Here is a 19240-nt window from a genome sequence, read left to right on the forward strand (position 1 = left end):
CAAAGTACCTGTGCCATGATACTTTGCATAACTTTTCTACCTGTCATTCATATGTTCAACAAATATTTTTTTAATGTCTACCTTATGCCACACACGACTACAAGTCAGGTAATGATAAAGTAGACAAGATATTGCTTTTGTGAAACATACTAATTGTGGAGGAGGTAAACATTAAATAAATAAAAATGCAATTGTCGCATCTTTTTTTCCTTAATTGTAACATCTTTTAAATTTAGAGTTTGACAGTGAGAGGCCAGTTCATTTTGCCATTTTGCTTCTGAATTCTTTTGAATCATAAATCTCATAAATCAAAATACATTCCATCAACTTACCTACAGTTAGCTTTTCTAATAGCATATATCTGCAGAGTCATAAGGAGCTCATTAAAAAAATACATAGCAGCCTAGTCATTGTTTAATATTAGGATTGAACCTCATATTGGGAATTTGGGTTACTTAATATCTAGTGTCAAATGAGAGTTTGGACTCAACCATTTGCTCTAACTAAATGCTCATATTTTTCTTCCCATTTTCTTCAACAAATAAGTCTTTAAATAGTGATAATGGATCTATTTTTGTAATGGCCCTTTGCATAATGGAGTGGGATAGGGTTTTCTCTGTCTTTGACATTACATTTTACTAGTCTGACAAGGACTTCAGTTACATCAACAGCTGCACAAAAAGTAAGGTCTTTTGCAAGCATGAGGCACCCACAGATTAATTCAAATATCATCTTGCATTGGCCTTCACGTGGCCTGTTAGTTCAAGCCCTAAAAATAAACACCTGTTAATTAGCTAATGGCAACATGCGTGGACCAGCCCTCTGACTGCGGGGACCTCCATCTAACCTCAGTCGGTAGTGTGTCTTATGTCACCCGGGATGAGGCGGTTTGCAGCCAGGAACGCCTCTAAAAGAAGACAGTCACAAGGGGCACTACGTTTCTAAAATAAGCTCTGGAACTCCCCCCCGCCGGGACAGGTTGCTTTCAGCTTGGGGGAGTCCGCCACCGCCCCCCCCCCCCCCCGGGCCCCGCCTCGCACTGCCCAGCCCAGCGCCGGGGCCTCGGGGGCCAGCTGAGAGCAGTAGCGCAGGGTGTAAAGTGAAAGCTCAGGTTCAGCGCAGCTCTCCCTTGCCTTGCTTTCAATCAAAAAACAATCGGGAGGGCACTCACTCCTGGAAGTCCTTATCTTCATAAAATTTAACTAATGGCTCCTGTTCGGGTAAATAAGGTTGCTGTGTAACTCGCGGAGGAAACTGTCAGCCAGTCACCTCCTGCCCGCAGCCTTCTCAAAGAATACAAATTGGAGGAACCCCGTGGAGCTGGGCTGTGGCTGTTTATCTACGTGGACTCTGTCCCAACAGCTCTGGAAAGTTGAGCCTTCAGTATAGATTTCAGGGTGATTTTTTTGTGTGTTTTGGGGGGTTTTTAGGGTTTTTTTGAATGGCAGTCTTTTTTCTGTATGGAGTGGAAATGGTGAGGGGGAGGATTTGTTTTAATGTATACTCTTGTTTAATGTGTTTATCCCCAAATAAGTGCGCTGTAGTAGACTTTGGCCCTGCACAAAGTAAATATTTGGCTGACAGATTCCACAGAGAAACTCAGCCTGGGGTGTTTGGGTTTCAGGAAAGAGGATCACCCTGGGGCGAAGGACTGGCGTGCACTCCACATGGGACCAGCAGGAGTGGAGTCCCCACTCAGCATCCCCGGCCCTCCTCCCACCGCTCCTTCCCAGCGAGATCACCTGCCATGCCCACCATCCTTTTATTCTGACCCCCAGGCTTTTCCCCATGGCTCTGTCTGTGTGCCCCTCCCTCCACCTGAAGCACCTCCCTGCCCTACCCTCTCAGAGAACCTTGACCTCAGGACTCACTCCCCAGGTCGCCTCACCTCGTGCTGGGCCTGTCCTGTGGGCCTTCCCACAGGGCCCTCCACACCATCCCTTTAACACTGCCTTCTAACCTGCTTGTCCACCTCACTACTGAGCGCCCCGGGGGGACAGGGACTGTGTTCACCGCCCCCCTGCATCCCCGAGGACGGCATCCTTTGCAGGAAGGCAGAAGGTGTTGGTCTCCCCGTTCTGCGTTTAGGAAAGAGAGGCACTGGCTTTATAGTGGACAAGAGCACCACCCAGGGATGTGGGGAGCAGGCTCTGTCAGTTGTTCCATCTGATCTTAACGAAGCCACTTGACCTCTCAGAGCCTCAGTTCCCTCATCTGTCAAGTGGAAACAATGCATTTTTGAGGGTCAGATGTATTACTGTGCAGTTTGTGAAGTGTTTTAAGACTGAAGCCTCTGCCCCTCAGCTGGAGAACAGAGCCAGAGGTGGCTGAAGCTGTCCTGTCCCTTGAAGCCAGCCCCTCGGTTTTCACACTCAACACCCTTCAGCTATTACTTTAAAAATAAAGTGTTTCTGTCCTCAGGCTCCTGTTCCTTTCCGGCAATTGTCTAATAAAGCCTCTTCGTTAGCCCCAGGAAGACAAAGGGTTGGCCACCTTTAGAAATCCGGCCCGGCCGCCTGGCTTCCTAAGGTTACCCATCGTGAGCCCGCCTGCCAGGCCAGCCCCAGTCTCCTGGGTTCTCCCTGTCAGGCCGTGTCCACAGCAGCCAGCACTGCTTCCAAGCCAGAAGCTGCCTTAATCTTCTTTCCAGAGTCTTTAAATATTAGGTTAAAATCCTCAAGGTTCCTTCTACGTTCTCTCTTCTGTTAAAAATTAAAATGACTTATGACAGAGACGACTTTTGAAACTTGGTGAGACTTTTCAGACACTCCTGTCTAGCAGGATGTGTGTTTGGGATGGATGGTACAATGAAATCTCTAGACCAGCCGTGGGCAAACTACAGCCCATGGGCCGGATCCGGCCCATTTGAAATGAATAAAACTAAAAAAAAAAAAGACCGTACCCTTTTATGTAATGATGTTTACTTTGAATTTATATTAGTTCACACAAACACTCCATCCATGCTTTTGTTCCGGCCCTCCGGTCCAGTTTAAGAACCCATTGTGGCCCTCGACTCAAAAAGTTTGCCCAACGCTGGGCTAGACCCTGCCCCGAAACGTGTGGGTGCAGCCCTTCCTCATCATGTCACCCGGGGCCCAAATGTGGAGACAGGCCCAGCGGTGTCATGCCATTAAACACCGGAATGTATATTTAAAGACATTTTAGATCCCTGACATCAGCAGGGTTTTCTGTCAAGTCTCTTGAAGGAGAGCGTCTCCTGCTCTCATGAAGCTGATGAGTTTTTCTTCTGAAAGACGGAGTGACAGTGCAATGACTGGTCCCCCTCTAGCGCAGGGAGCATCTAGTCCAGTTATCCATGTAGGAAGCGTTTTCACTCCTGCTCAGTCCTGCTTCCTGCCCCTCCGTTCATCATCTCCCCCTGGGTAAATCCGGGTGAGGTACTGCCTTGACGAGTACTTGACTGGTCCAGTGTTTATTTTCTCTGGTGGGTTTATTTCCAGACCTCTGAACATGGATCTGCCTATTCATGTGTTAGGGATGTTGGGGGAAGGGGGGGTTGCGGGAAGAAGAAGGGGGGAGGGATGGAGATTGGGGAGGTTTCTTATTCGATTCCACTCCTGGGCAGAATTTTTGTAATGGGGCAACAATGAATAGATACAAATTATGCTCGCTTATTCTCAAATTCACCTCGAACTCCAGCATACAAGTACTATCATGCCTGCTTCATAGATGGAGAGCTGAGACAGTGAAAAATAGAAGGTACGTTGAAGACGATGTCTTCCAGCCTCCACTGTTGTCTGGATGGGGAATCGCTTGCCCAGCACCGAGGAGTCCTTTAGTAAATTAAGCGCTTGCACTGAAACTGGACATACAGGAACCTTACCTTGAGATTGGGATGGGAAGGGGTGTGGGAGTGATGTTTCAAGGGTTGAAGAAGTTTTTGGAGGCGTCCAGAGCACACACGGCAGTGTGGCCGGGCTGCTCAGACAGGGACCTCCACATTCGGAGGCCACGGGTTGGCATCGGCTACTCTTAAGCATTTCCTTCTTGCGAGGGTAAGCTGCTTCCCCTCTCCACATTTCTGTTTCCTCATTTGTGAAAGGGCACCCGGCCCCAGCCAGTTTTGCTCAGTGGATAGAGCATCGGCCTGCAGACTGAAGGGCCCCAGATTCGATTCCGGTCAAGGGCACATGCCCAGGTTACAGGCACGACCTCCAGTAGGGGACTTGCAGGAGACAGCCGATCAATGATTCTCTCTCATCATTGATGTTTCTATCTTTCTCTCCCTCTCCCTTCCTCTCTGAAATCAATAAAAAAATATTTTAAAAAAGAAAAAAGAAAGGGCAAGAGGAGCACCTCCTATGCCACAGGCCCATTGCGTGTATTAAATGAAGTAACGTGTACGAAGGGCTTAGCACAGTGCTGGGCACACGATGAGCCCTCAGTGTTCTTTCTCTTCATTGTCATCATTATGATCAGATCAGTGCAGCTTTATCATCATTTTCTCAGATTTAAATAAAGTGCTAATATTAGCTACTTGTGGGGCTTCTGTTTAAACGAAATAATGCAGATAAAGAGCTTGGAAGAGTAGCTGGCATGTAATGCAAGTGCTAGCTGCTGTTATGATGATGGCTGTGCTGATAGGTTGTGGTGTGACTTCTCCTGGGAGAAATCGTAATCAAAGTGTCTGTATCTTCTACCAGCTCCAAAGGCTGGGACGGTGCCAGGCAGGTGACCTAGGGAGTACTCAGTCAAGTAGTCCTTGAATCTAGGAAACTCAAGTCTGAAGTGGGTTAACTGCAGGGCATCCCTCTCACTAGAATGCCTTCCTCTACGGGTAGTTAGAAGAGGATCAAACAGAAGAATGACTCACAAAGCCCAGGACTGAAGAATGACTCAAACCTGAAGATGACAGATATTTTCTACTACATGGACCCGCAGCACAACCCAAATCTAGCCCGGGGTGACCAGCTGGCCCTGTCTGGTCTTAAAGTCTGTTTCCAGGTGACCACCAGCTGAACTCTGTCTGCTTGTGGTGGTCGCTGTCCTCTGCCCCCTTCACTGCTGGTGGGCCCAGGTGCCTCTTCACTCCCTCAACAGAGCTCCCCTTACCACTTGGAAAATTCCCCGGCTCAGAAGCTTCATTGTGTAGGTCCAGCATTAACCAAGCAATGCCTTTAAAAACAACATCAGGCAGGATCTTTGGGGGCTTAAGCTTACAGTTCTGTAACTGTACAGTTGACCTTCAAAGCTCAGTTTAACAGTAAAATAAGAAAATTTGCCTACTCCTTTTCCTGAGCTCCATTTTTTATTTCCACTTTGCTCTCTCACTGTGCGTGCCTCTTCAAGGGAAAGGCAGGGTGTAAATAAACTGAAAGCTGTACACCAATATGCAAGCCATCAGATCCTCGTTTTCCTAGAAGAGCATTATTGAAAATGACGTAAAGATGGTTCTGTGGAGTGTATGTTATTGAAAATTAAAGCAATGAACCTGGGAATGATAGAAGCACCGAGGGATGGTATTTGTGGTTCAGTGAGTGCAAATCCATGTGTCATACACAAATACACTTCACTTTAATAGTTTGATATCTCTTCACTCATCTAAAACACCTTAAGGTATTTGGAAAGGGAGGAAGAAATAAAACAGATGAACCAGCTGAGATATGGCCAGGAACAGTAGTACTTCATTTTGATTGATGTTTTTACAACCTTATCTTCTAGATAAAAGCTACTGTAAACAAAAGCTGACCTACATTGATTGTCTTTCAAGGAAGTGAGGGACACCTGTGTGCAGCTATTGGCTCCCGACTACTTAGTTTTTCTTCTTAGCAGTCAGCTCCGCCCACCTGACAGCCACACCTCAGCCACCTGTAGGACCCTCCCAGGGAACAGCTCTTGTATTTCCTACCAGGTTCTAAACAACATCATCTTTCCTGTAATAACCTGAAACACATAGATTCCAAATGCAAAATGTCTGGGACTAGTTTTTCGGTGCATGTAATTTGGGCATAGTTTTAAGGCTCATTTTATCTCTTCCCTATGTGGTCAGTGGTTGTCAGCAAAATACTGTTTTCTAAATGCGTGTTAGCACCCAGAGCTTCTCCAGGCGCTCTCTGTGGGGCAGGCATTCATGTGTTCATGCATCTGCTCAGCCAGCACTCATTGGCTGTTTCCCTTGTGCCCCTGAAATACAAGCTGCCCTCATGCAGCTTCCATTCTAGACGTGTAGAGCCAGATCACCCATATTTACTTGTCTTCTAAGTACCATATTTTTGTAATTGTTTTCTGTCACCTGGTCATTTTTTCTAATGATCTTGATGGTTCCAATTTCTAATCCCTTCACCCCCACCCCCAGCATTTGCCTTCAAGGATCTATAGAATTGTGAGATTTGCTCTTGAGGACTGTGCTGGTTAGCCAAAGAGATTTTTCCTTATCGGGAAATACGTATTGTGAGTAAAAGGAATGTTTTAACTACCCGTTCAGAGCGAGTTGGGATCTGACATACCTGAAGCACTGTGTCACACTGGGATAATGATAGATTTATAGGGCAAACATGTAGCAGCCTTAATCCTTCAGTTATTCGACTTTGCCAAGGATGAAAATTCCAGTATTTTTTTTATTTTAAGCAGACATTTATATTTCTATCTAGAACCCATAAATTTCTTTGTGCCTTGAGATAAATGTCTCGCTGAACTTTGAGTTACCCTGTGCTCTTTTGAGAATCGAGCCAAGAAAAAGAGACCCCCCCCCCCCAACCGCTCTACCTGGTAATAAAAAACTATGTTAAAAAAAAAAATCAGGGCTAAACAACATTTATATAGTAAAATATTTTCTATTTTATAAAGCATTTCTAATTTCTACTATTCAGAAAGTAGGAAGTGAGAAATTCAGGAATAACCTCCAAATTTATCAGAACGAGTCTGGCGAACCCAGAATGGACCACCACACTGTCAGCCAGGCTCGGCCAGCCTGGGGATCACTATTCATTATGGTTGTCATATCAATTATAAATTCTCTGGCATCAAACACTAAATCAGCGGAAATGATGGGTTTGCCTTTGGCATGTTTCCCTGGGGAAATAACTGAGAAAACATGTAATAACTCACACAACCAATTTTGTAAACTACCCCAACTTTGGGAAGAAGGCTGGAGTATAAATTCTAGGCTGGTAGATATGATTTGCACCCAAGGTCTGCCTGAAGTGGTCTCTCACTCTTAGTACTTAAACGTTTTCTCCGTACATGACCTTGAGTACTTTAGGACTTTAAGGATTTTGGTTTCTTTTACTGCACTTGGCATTTCTTCTTCCTACTTGGGGACAGGTACTGTCCACTTAATATATCCTCATTTGAAACAAAGACCAGGACTACTGTACTTAAGTTCATCCTCCAGTTTCACAACGAAATAATCTCCATATGTTTCTGATCCCAACTCTTTATTTCTCTTGGGACCCTCTGATCCCACTCTTTATTTTCACCTCAAAAAATGAACATCTAATGGAGAAAATGAAGAGGACATTATATGAGTAAATGCAACTTAGCTGAGAGCTCACCTCGTCCAGGAAGACTTCTAGAATATCATGTCATTGCTCTAAATCAGCGGTCACCAACCGGTGGTCCTGGACCACTGGTGGTCTGTGAGGTCGGAAAATTGGCGATCGCTGCTCTAAATTGTCTTTTGCTGTGAACTGGTCAGCATTTTGTTTGTTCAGTTAATTACTTACATTTCACACTTAAAAATGTGAATAGACTTTTTCCAGGTTATTAAACTTTGAGCTGTAAGCTGCTGCAGGAGGGAGGAGCCTTCCTTCAGTGACCTGTACTGTCTGCAGGGGGATGCACAGTCTGTGCTATGTTCATTCTTAACAGGTAAATGCAGCGCAGTTGGCCCACTGCCGGGAGAAAGCGTTTTTCCAGGAAAACAGATATGAAAGCAGCTGATTACATAGCTTCTGCCTTTGTTTCCTATTCTACCTCGCTCAGCTTCTCTCTTCTGAGCAGAGAGTTACAATAGGCTAGAAAGACTGTGAGTGTGGCATCTGAGTCTATCCAACACGGGGCAACAGACAAGGAAAATGAAGCACTTTTCCAGGCAATTTAATGTGGACACGGAAATGCCAAGTTACATAAACACCAAGGAGGATTTCAGGTGGTTGTAGTTGTGTATTTATATACGTTTTAAACTTTCTTCAAAATAACATATTTTCTGTTTATCTTCTATGTGGCATTCGGGCCTGAAGTGAATCAGTATTTAGAATATATTTTTCCTTTTCTATTTTCAAAATTATATACAGTGAGTTGATGTTACAAAGAGAGTTGCATTTTTAATCATCAAGATCCATGGGTTGAGTGAGACTACTCATAACTGGGGTTCTTTTTTCTTGAGTCCTTTCAATTTGCAAACACGGGCCTGCCAAGAAAAGAAAGTGAATAAAACAACCAAGTTATGTTTTTATTTCATCTCTAGATATTACAAAATAAAAAGAATGTTTGCATTGTATATTAAATTGACCATAGTGCCAGAACCTTACGATGTTGTATTACATGATCACTAATCTATTATTATTGTACACATATTTACGCACAGGCATGAGTATACACGTACTCTGCATATAAACATGTGCAAGCATATTTCACTTGGACTGAAAAGTTATTTACAACTCTGTCTGGAGATACATACAACAGTGATTAACAAGTGCATAACCAATCTACAACACGCAGATTAAAACTAAATAAACAGTGTAAGAGTTTATTTTAAAACAATTACAAGATGTTTTATATTTCTCCTTCGTCCTGAACTATGTTTTTGCGAATGCATTCTTCATAAAAACCACATGCAAGTCTTTGATGGTGAAACAATTGACTTCCAACAGCCACATGTCTGCACACATCTTCCGAAGTTACCCCAGACCCCACACAGCAACTCAGAATGAGAAAGAAAAAGGGGAATATATATATATATATATATATATATATATATATATATATATATAGTTTTTTAATTATTTAATGAAGACCCTTGTGAACAAGAAACTTGACTAAAATCATCAAATCATCCCATAGTCCTCTTTTCATTTCAATTGAAAATTGTTTGGTTGACTTGATCCAGATTAATATTGTAGAACCCCACTATATTGAGTGAGAATCCTTTATGTAAACATGGTAATTCAGCTCATTGAGAAGTATGATATCAATTTCATGAGTTTCCTTTATTCTTTGTGGAGAAGCAAATTGTACGACAGTATATGAGTCCCAGCTTCATATTGTATTACCAAAAGAGGTATAAAATCATACTGATATTTTTAAAAATATGTAGTGATTTTTCTCATAGAGCTGAAAACATAGATAATTCAAATTAATGCCACAAACATAAGATACATCTTTGTGCCAGAAGTATTTTAGCAGCAAGAGTGGGCCTTTGGGTTCCCTTTGTCAACCCTGCTTAGCAAGTCTGAGCCTTCTTTTCTGGTTCTTCCTGACATGCTCACGTAGACCCTCCGCTTCCCTCGGTTTTTGTGGTAACTTATTCCAGCTGTTGGTGTCCATTAATGGGAACAGGCTGCAGGAGTGTTCTGGGTTTACTCCTCTCTCCTCATGTTAGATTCTGTCCCATAACTTCTGAATCTTCTCCTAGCAGGAAGCATTTATCTTCTCTGGACTTCAGGCAGTGATTCTATAATTCTCAGTTCTTTTACCTGAATTATAAGTTGCTTTGCCATATGCTTCCTAAACATGGTGACACCTACATTGAAATGAGTGGCTAGATAGACTTTTTAGTATGGAACTATTGACTTTGTCCCTGAAAAATTATTCCCCGGAGACAGGTGAATCCTGACTCATACACTGGGCTTTTGATTAGTCGCCTGCCTTCTGGGCCCCTGCTCTTCTCTCTTTTCCAGATGTGGTAAATATGTTTCAAAGTTGAGTGAATGTTATAAATTGCCGTGTAAATACAAGGCATAGTGACAGACAGTGTAGTGTAATGGTTATAAGCACAAGCAACAGAGCCAGACCGCTGGGGTCCAAAGCCTGTCCCTTTTTGTGCCTCAGTTTTTTCATCTGTAAAATGGGGATGATCGTAGTGCCCCCCTCACAGGGTGCTTGTGACTTTCAAATGAGTGCGCGTGTAAAAGTATGGAGTCATTGCCTGCTGTAAATGTTCGTTGCCTCTTCATTGTTGTTTATTCAGATAGTTTTATATGTATTTAGACAACATCTTTGTAGACCTTATGTATGATCAAGGGCCTTCTGAAATCTGTGGAGCCATAGAAGCTAAATGGGCCTCAGGAAACCAATGAGAAAGTTGGTTATTGGGGCTAATTTAGCAAAGTGATATCCAACACTAGGATTGGAAATCTCTGCATACCTACATCTACCTTTCATTTTAGCACTCTCTGAAAAAGTGCCTCAAGGAAAAGTCTTAACAAGGGAAAGTAAGTGAAAATATCATCCAATTAATTCCTGTCTTACAGGATAGTGAAAGGTGTGGCAAGGAAGTGGGGGGGGGGGCGGGGAAGGGAAGGGGGGCGTATTTTTTATAGTTAAGAAAGAGAAAGGAAGTCCTCACTGAATTTGGGGCCTCTGAGTTTCTCAGAGAGTTATAGGAAACCTTGGACTGAGAGGCATGATTTCTAACGTATACCCGATTCTGTCCAACATTTACAACCTGACATCCTAGAGACTATCTGAGGACAGCTACATTTTTTCTGGAAAACTAAGAACTTACTCACTGAAGTACCATTTTTAAAACATTCCTGGCGACAGATCTTTTAAAAATATATCACAGATTGCACTGCCTGTCTTAACTGAACAAAATGTAACCAGAGCCTGTTTTCCTCAGACTGTCCTTTAGCACCTGTTGAGATTGACAGAGTCCACGAGCCCCAACACCACCTTGGATCGACACGACTGGGGACGCTTTCAGTGTCTCCTCCCCGGTTGTCGGCAGTCCTCAGGTGGCCAAGTGTTCTGCCTGGAGTCGGCCCCCCGCTTCACCCGCTTCAGATTTGCAACTTCAGAAACCTACTCACCAAACTTAAAAACACACCACCACAGTATAGAAAACATGTAGGATTCTTCATCTATATTTGATTTCTTTACATGTTTAGGTGACCCCAGGATCCTAGACAGGCAGCAGGGAAGGTGTTGGTGTGTGGTCTCAGTTAGGAGCCAAGAAGCTCTGTTGGTGGAAAAGCATCGACTTGCTTCATCACGGGTTTGCCTTGGTGAAGAGTGGCTACTTAATAATCATCTCATTCAGTGACCTCTTCTGCTACAAATTCTGGGTGCGACTATAGCAGAAAAAAAAATCTAATTTATAGCCAAACAGGACTCTTCATGCTGCATATGTGAAGAATGGCATTTGATTACTCAAGGGTGCAGTATATATGTTAGTTACCTATTGCTATGTGACAAATTACCCCAAAACTAATAACTTAGGAGTACACACACTTACTATCTCACTTTTTCTGTGAGTGGGAACATGGGCGTAGCTTAGCTGGATCCTCTTCTCCACCGTCTCTCACATGCTCCATTCAAGATACTGAGGGGTGGGGCTTCCCCCAGTCAAACCTTCAGATGAGACCACACCCCTCAGCTCACTCCGGTTGTTGGCAGGATTCAGTTCCCCGCCAGCTGGTGGGCTGAGGGGCACAGTTCCTCGCTGGCTGCAGACCCCAGGCCACCCTCAGTTCCTTGCCATGGGAGCCTTTCCCAAATGGCAGTTTGCTTCATTGAAGTATGGGAGCCCAGAAGGCAAGGGTGTGTCTGATAGTGAGATGGAAGTCACAGTCTTTGAACCCTAATCACAGTGGCATCCTATCACTTTTGCTGTGTTGTTTCTCTTAGAACCTAGACACTAGATCCAGCCCACACTCAAAAGGAGGGCATTAAACAAGGGCACGAGTCCCAGGAGGCGGGGACCACCTTTGGAGTCAGCCCAACACAGTATCTCTCTGCAATTCTCAGTCGCAACTCGTACTCCAACACCACCTCTGCATGGGTCCCTTTTCATTACTGCCGCTGCCCAGGGCAGTCAGGTGCTTCTCTCTGTACCTCTTCCCGTAGAAGAGGCTGCTCTCGGCAGAGTGAGTTCTCAGTGCGAGCCATGGCAGGAACCGTGTCTTTCCTTCGAGCTCATTTTTTACTGTGAAGATGAACCTCATGTGCAGGGAAAGGCTAGTTACAAGTTTGCTCAGTATTTTCAGACATCTCCAGTGTTACCCATATCACAGAATCTCCTTCATGTATGTGGTTCACCTCCATGTCACACATACATCCAGAAAAGAAGACCAAACCCATTACAACAGTGTCCCTAATCCTGCCAAATTTGAAAGTCTTTAAAACAAACAAAAAAGAATTATGGCTAACTCTCCTGCCCCCACATGATTATAGCTGTGCTTTTATTTTTTTTAAATATTTTTATTGATTTCAGAGAAGAAGGGAGAGAGAGAAAAAGATAGAAACATCAGTGATGAGAGAGAATCATGGATCGGCTGCCTCCTGCACGACCCCTACTGGGGATCAAGTCCACACTCCGGGTATGTGCCCTCACCAGGAATCAAACTGTGACCTCTTGGTTAATAAGGTTGACGCTCAACCATTGAACCATGCTGGCCGGACTATAGCTGTACTTTTAGATTCCTTCTACTTAGAAAATACGTAATACCTGAAAGCTACCTATTTTGTTATCTACCTCTCCAAAAGAGTACGAGATCTATTTTATTTTTTCGGAGGATAGTGCTTAGTGTGCATAAGGATGTCTTGCAGTCTATTCACAGCCACTCAAGGGCCTCTGACCCAAGTTTGGGAACCTCTGAGTTAGATCTCAAGGCAGGGCCAAGTCTCAAATGCCCACAGGGTGCAGGTGGGCAACAGAAATGAGCAGCATAGGCAGAACATTAAAAAAAAAAAAAGTGTATTATCTACTGTTTCTTTAGTGAAACGTGAAATCCCCTGAGCTTGTCTTTGCTTTCCCAGATTTGACAGAGATGTGAGTATGAGGAAGTAGGTCTCTACAATTAAAGAAAATCTCAAGTGAGGCATGATGAGGAATGGCACCTGGCACTGAGCCTCGCCAGAGTAACAGTGCCAGAGAGCGGTGGAGACTGTGGCAGACCTGAGAGCACATGGCAGGTCTATGGGGGGCAGCCGTGACTCAGCTCCAACTGACTGTGGCCGTATCAGTTCATTTCTCAGGAGACGGTGAATATGCAGGATTTTGTGTACAACCTCCCAACTTTTATGTGTTGGCTCCATTTTTTAACTCGATAAAAGCCCAGCCTTGATTTCATAGGTCCAGTCACAGAAATGTCACTAATTTGCAAGGAAGCTTACCCCAACAGGATCACCATAGAGCAGAGAGATACACGGTGAAACCAAGCTGATCCCTGGGAGACAGATGTGCACAAAAAACCCAAAAGGGTGCCCAGCTTTTGTTCCACAGACCCCTGTTTAATTTCTCTAAATACTCTAAAATGAAAGGAACCCAGAGAAGCAAATTACAAACGCATTTACCTAGAACGTCATCCCCTCAGGGTCTGCCGTGGCTCCTGACCTTCACCTCCCGTTTTTTTCCAAGAGGTATTTGTTACTTTTGCTAATTTGGTGGTATTTTATTTGCAGGCAAAATTAACTTGTTCAAACGTCACTCACATTCCAGTGTCTGCTCCACAGGAGTTTGTAAAACCCACTTGGAGTCTTTGATCTCATTACTTGACCATGAGTATGGTAGTAACATTAAAGTTACAGTTAGCTATCCGTATACATCCCATTACTGCGTGTCCCCGGGCTGGTGCGGAGGGCTGCAGCCCCAGTAGCAGGCCAACCTTCTGCTTTGCACATTCGCTCAGACCCAGGGACTCTGTTTTCTTTTAAACGCCGTTAACAGTCTCTTTGATTTTTATTGGTCACAAAGGTTATGTTTGCCTTCCCAGCGATCTCACTCTCGTCCACGAGTGCCACAATAAATGGCAACAGGCATCCAAAAGGTGAAATCACTCAACCCACAACATGTCCTTGACCTACATAAAAATTTCGTAGGTCCTGTTGTCTCTGTTTTATACCTTCTCAGAAGAAAGCGCTGAAGCCGGCTTGCTTGGTTTTTCCAGTTGTTAACCATAAGGTTCCCTTCTGTTAGTTCAGATCACCGAGGAAGCAGTGATGTCAAGTTTGTTAATATGGTCAGCCTCTTCATAAATAGACAAGTTGCTGAAAGGTTATCTTGCCAGCATCGCATAGTCTCTGGATCCCCAGTTGGGGACAGCTCAGAAAGGCACTCGAGTAGGTATCAGGAACAAAGCCAGATCTTGTCCTGTCATTACATTTCCAACCTCGTCACTCTCTAAAGTTCCTATTACCTTTCTCACTCCAAGGCCAATAATCTGAAAACCTCCATCTACCAATCTCTATTTACAAAGGGTGGTTGTCTTTCCTGGTCGTTAAGCACATATTTTCAATCAGAGCTTTTGAGCCACGTGAGAGAGCTAGTATTACCTAAGTAACTATAAATTCATCCGAAAGCGAAGAAACAAGCACTTAGATACATGGTAGAGTCTCCTTAGGAATCCCTCGTCATATGTCCCGATGACACCTCACAGACCCTCGTCACTACCTCGGAGGGTCCTGGTTGGGAACCACCCCATGAAATGTTCAGATTCCCAACCTCGCAAAAACCCTTCTGAGTTGCAGATTTCATCTGTCGCCTCCCAAGTGAAACGAGTCCCCTTTCTTGGTGGCTGAGGTGTTCCCCAGACTGGCTTTTCTGCCTGGAAAATGCCATTTTTGCAAAGAGCTGTCATGCTTCGTGTCCTTTGGCTTATGATTTAGCTGCTCGGCCAACGTACAGGCTGCTCTTGCTCTCGGTGCCGGTGATGTGTGTTTTTGTTTTATTAAATCTTTAAAACACCGGCTTGTTGTTTATGACCCCCATATATTTCTTTGTTCTTTTCCATGACTGTTTAGATCACAGATTTTTTTTCTCCCTTTGTGGAAATACCAGTGCCTTTCCAAAGAACATCACGGTCTCCAGAACGGCTGCACCACATGATGGGCGAAGGCTCTGCGCTCTAGGCTGGGTCTGCGAGGCTGTGACTCGGGCTGCTTTGTGGGTGGGAAGGTTTGAGGCTTCTCAGATCCGGTCCCGAGACGCGCAGGTCTTCCTGCCGTTCCCAGACTTGTTTTGACAGATCTGAGATCATTTGATAACAATCACAGTGCTTTTTGTAAAATAAAGACACCAAATAGTCTATGTTCCAGTTGCAGACAAATGTTTGTGATTTAAAGTTACTAAGCAGCCCTCAGTTACATAGAAGCAAGTTCTCATCCAGGTGTGAGCTTCGCCTTGTGTGTATGTCAGCACGGGAGCCCACACCCTGTGCCAAGGCAGTCCGAGTCTTCTGAACCCAAAGGAACCTTCCTCAGAGACGCTGAGGAGGAGGAGAGCACCTGCAGCCAGGCCTGCATTCAGGCAAACGTCACAGGGCCTGGTGCTGCAAGGTGTGTCATCCAGACGTAGCTCCTGCGTCCCCTAGAACAAGTTCAGTGGATGAGTTCCCGCCTCATGGTTCTGTCCTTGCACGGAGGGGATGCAAAATGTTGTCATGAATCTTGCCTCCAACTGGGCTACTTTGCTGATGTGGATCCCAAATAAACCAGTCCGTGACATCCAGCTGAACTTGGCCCTGGGCACACAGTATCTCACAGCCCGTCCCGTACTGTTAGTTTTGGCAAGAACGCCGTCGCATATAATAAATCATGGAAGGAAAGAGCTTTCTGGCCTGGCGTGGTTCAGCCTGCTGTAACGTCAGAATACAGAAAGCAGTTCTGTTTTTAGACATCCTTTTACTAACCCAGCATTCATAATTTATGATTCCACTGTAAAATTCCTGCAACACGACACCGAAAGTAGTGCTGCCCTTTAATTAAGTACCTTCAGTAGGGAAAACGTGAAACTGATGTGCAAAACCTCTCTGTGTGCGCGCGGTGATGGATCGTGGTTGCATCTTTATGAACCCAGCCTGGAGGTCTCGACTTCCTGAGGGGTGAGGAATCCGTAGGGCGACTTCCTGAGCCTGCTGCTAGCCAAAGCCGAGATCGTTCGGAGGCACCATTTAGGAAAACTGAGGTTTTAAGCCTGCATCTGCCTGTGCTTTGTCACAGGTCTATGTGCCATTGTTCCTGTTTTCATAAGAACCTATGACCAAATTTCATGTCATGTTTGCACGTGGAGAGGTGGGAACGCAGAGAATGCAGGGCCAGGGAGAAGGTCTCTATGAGGTGTCCCCTTGTCCTGTGGACTTTTTTTCTTTTAAACTGAAAAGCAAGGATGGCAGAAGGGACTTTGGGCCCTACTGATGCACGGATAGAACATGACAGCCCGAAGAGGACCTTGGGCTGTTCCCATTTTTTTTAATTTTTTCTTTTCTTTTAGTATTCTTTTTCCTCAGTTGAAAATAGCTAAGATAATTTTTCAGAATACTTCTGAATGTAAGAAGACTAAAATCTCAAGCCGGTGCCTTCAGCTCATCACTGTTTTGACTCGGGTTTTATCCTCCATCAGATAAGTGGTCACATCAGCCCAAGCCCATAGCATCTTCCTGAAAGGTAATGAGGGCAGTGCATACATCTGACATACGTCAGGTTCCTTGAAAGAAAGGCAATAAATGTGCCTTGCATTAAGTTAACTCTTCGGTGTAAGTTCTGCTACTTTCAGTCATTATGTAGCAACCAAAATAAAAACATTGTGCAGTAACGCTGTGCAACCATCTTATCTGTGCTTCCGAGATTCCTGTGTGGGGAGCTATACTGATGTTATGCGTGTGTATTGTTTTCTCGTGTTTGTGCAGATTCGGGCCGGGCCTGGTCATCTACTGGTACGGATTCATCCAGGAGCTGGACTGTAACCGGGAGAGGGGCATCCTGCTCAAAGCCTGCTTCCCCACGGACATCGTCACCTTGTGCCACGGCGCCGCTGCGCCCTGACGGGCCTGGACCAGAGGCTGGGAGGGGAAGGTGGATCCGGAAGCAATTTCACTTCCCTGCAGCGTCAACTCCTGGCAACATCTGCCCTGAACTCCAGCTGAACCCTTGCTGCCCGTGGTCACACCACTGCCTCTTTAGACAAACATAGCAGGAGTCTCTGTTTTCCTTCATCCCTTGCTGATGTGAGCAGCCAAGAGCTACAGACACAACCCACTCATTGTCAGCGTTTCTGTCTCTGTCAAACAGTTGGTTTATAGATAGTCATAATCTGTCTTCCTTCCGGATGGTTTCTCCCTGAATACTGAACAAAAGGGAAAACTGGGGACTCCAAGGTGTGATCTTTCAATGCTCCTCCCAGTCCCCGAATCACCCTCTTATTTTTTTTTCCCCTAAGATTCCTCCCCCTCCCCGCTTCTCTTCATGAAACCCAGACACCAGGGTTGCATGACCGCGTGGCAGCATCCAGCCGGGTCCCAGCAACGCTGAGCCCGTGGTCCGAAGCCGAATCCTCGCCCTCGCCTGCGGGCTCCGAGGCCCCGCGGGCAGCCCGCGCCGCCGCCTTCGCCCAGGCTTCGCGGCTTCCTGACTTCCAGGGCCCTGAGCCAAGCTGAAAAATACACTTGATGAGAATTTCCTCTTTTCCTAAGACTTATTTGAGCACCAAACATTTCTCATTTATCTCTTTCGAAAGTATCCGTTACATTGTGTCTAGAAACCGCACTCCTCCGCGGGCGGGGGGCGGAGCGGCGCGGCTGGAGCGAGGTGCCAGCCGAGACAGGAGTTTATTTTTAAAACGTGGCTAGTTCTCAGTGATGTGCGATCGTATTTTTATGAGTAAAATTCTTTAAAAGTGCATTTGGTGCACTGCTTTTCACCTGCATTTTATACCACGTAATTATAAAACGCTCATAACTGGGGCATTAGAAATATTCAGCTTGGAACGAATGCAGTGTGCTGGAAGTGAACCTGGGACGATTTTCAAGAAGCAGAATCAGGCAGAGGGTGTATCTGTTCACTTTATTTAGTCACCTTTTATGCTGCAAATCAGCTTTCACTCTAAAGCAAAACATCAGTAAACTCATTGTAAATCTCTCTTTGGGGAAGTTAAAGATTAATGTATGCCCAGAAATGTATTTAGTAAAATACATTGACAAAACATGACTTTGGTAATGCTGAATTAGCGAGTTTGGAGATATTAATAAAGGTGTAAGTTTTTACAAACGTGTAAGTTATCTACATTGCTTGGTTCCCTCACAAAACTCACCATGCCGTCAGCACCCCGTTCATTTTGTACCTAAAAGGGTTTCCCAAGCCTGCCTGCTGCTTTTCCTCTGGAAAGACACAGGCGTGTTAGGTCCCACCAAGCGGATTTTAGCTCTGCAGGGGTTGCCTTCAACAAAAAAGAACGTGAAAGGCGGTGAACTGGTAAACAGGTATCAGGCGAACTTCTTTCCATGTAAAGTGCCCCATGCAGGTTTTGTGAGTGAAATAGAACGATTCGAAACCAGTGTGTTGTCTTTAGATACACACAGTCACTCACACACACACACAACTTGTTAAAGGCAGTTTTCATGGCCTGCTCTAAGCTGCTTTTTCTTCTTTAGGAATAAATCACATTTACCTGCAGAGATGTTGAAAACCCTGTTAAACCCTTGTCGAGGCTTTGTTTGTTTTACATTGAACAAATGCATGGTGAGGGTACACAAGTTAAAACATAGAGGTGCTTGCATTTCGTACTCCTTCTTCTACCCGGTGCCCTGACATAATGTGTTATGAGAAGGTATACGTGTTCCCCCGCAGAAGCCCGCCTCCTCCTTATGAACAAGGTTTTCAAATTTGGCTCCTAAAAGTGGGAGAGAGACCGGCAGCCCACTGTGCACACTATGATAAAGTTACAAGAACTAAGCTCTTCCCACAGGAGAACTAAGGTGATTATTATACCTACTCCTCTTCCGTCAGAGGCGTGGGGGGGAGGGAGTAAGGTTTCCAGACTGGAAGCTTAAAGCTTGCGCTTTCTCTTTCTGTTAGAAATACTTACCTGTATGATATCTGTGTGTGTTCTTTATTTACTTGTTTGTTTGTTTAGTGTGGACAATATAAACATCAGCCCTGGAAAGCAGACACAAGATGTCACCTTTTTTTATTGCCGTCGTCATTAGCGCATTAACATGAAAGCGGATCTTGTTTGATGCAGCTCTCCGCAAACTGCGCTAACGAATGTGCCAGCCCAGAAGCAGGCGTGTGTGCAAACGTAAAACTAAATGATGCTCTCGCTGGCATATATGGGCTTGCCAAGCAT

At 44.9% G+C, this 19240-nt stretch overlaps 1 protein-coding gene across 1 annotated transcript in view; it reads left to right on the forward strand.

The window, feature by feature from the left end:
- The window catches only part of CDIN1 (CDAN1 interacting nuclease 1), a 216172-nt gene extending 198014 nt beyond the window's left edge, over positions 1–18158 (forward strand). The window contains 1 exon segment of the mRNA XM_036296651.1: positions 16806–18158. Coding sequence (XP_036152544.1) covers positions 16806–16941 — 136 coding nt within the window. The 3' untranslated portion in view covers positions 16942–18158.
- Positions 18159–19240: the final 1082 nt, after the last annotated feature.

This window comes from Myotis myotis, unplaced genomic scaffold (assembly GCF_014108235.1).
Source record: "Myotis myotis isolate mMyoMyo1 unplaced genomic scaffold, mMyoMyo1.p scaffold_m19_p_1, whole genome shotgun sequence".
In the NCBI taxonomy this organism is placed as follows: domain Eukaryota; kingdom Metazoa; phylum Chordata; class Mammalia; order Chiroptera; family Vespertilionidae; genus Myotis; species Myotis myotis.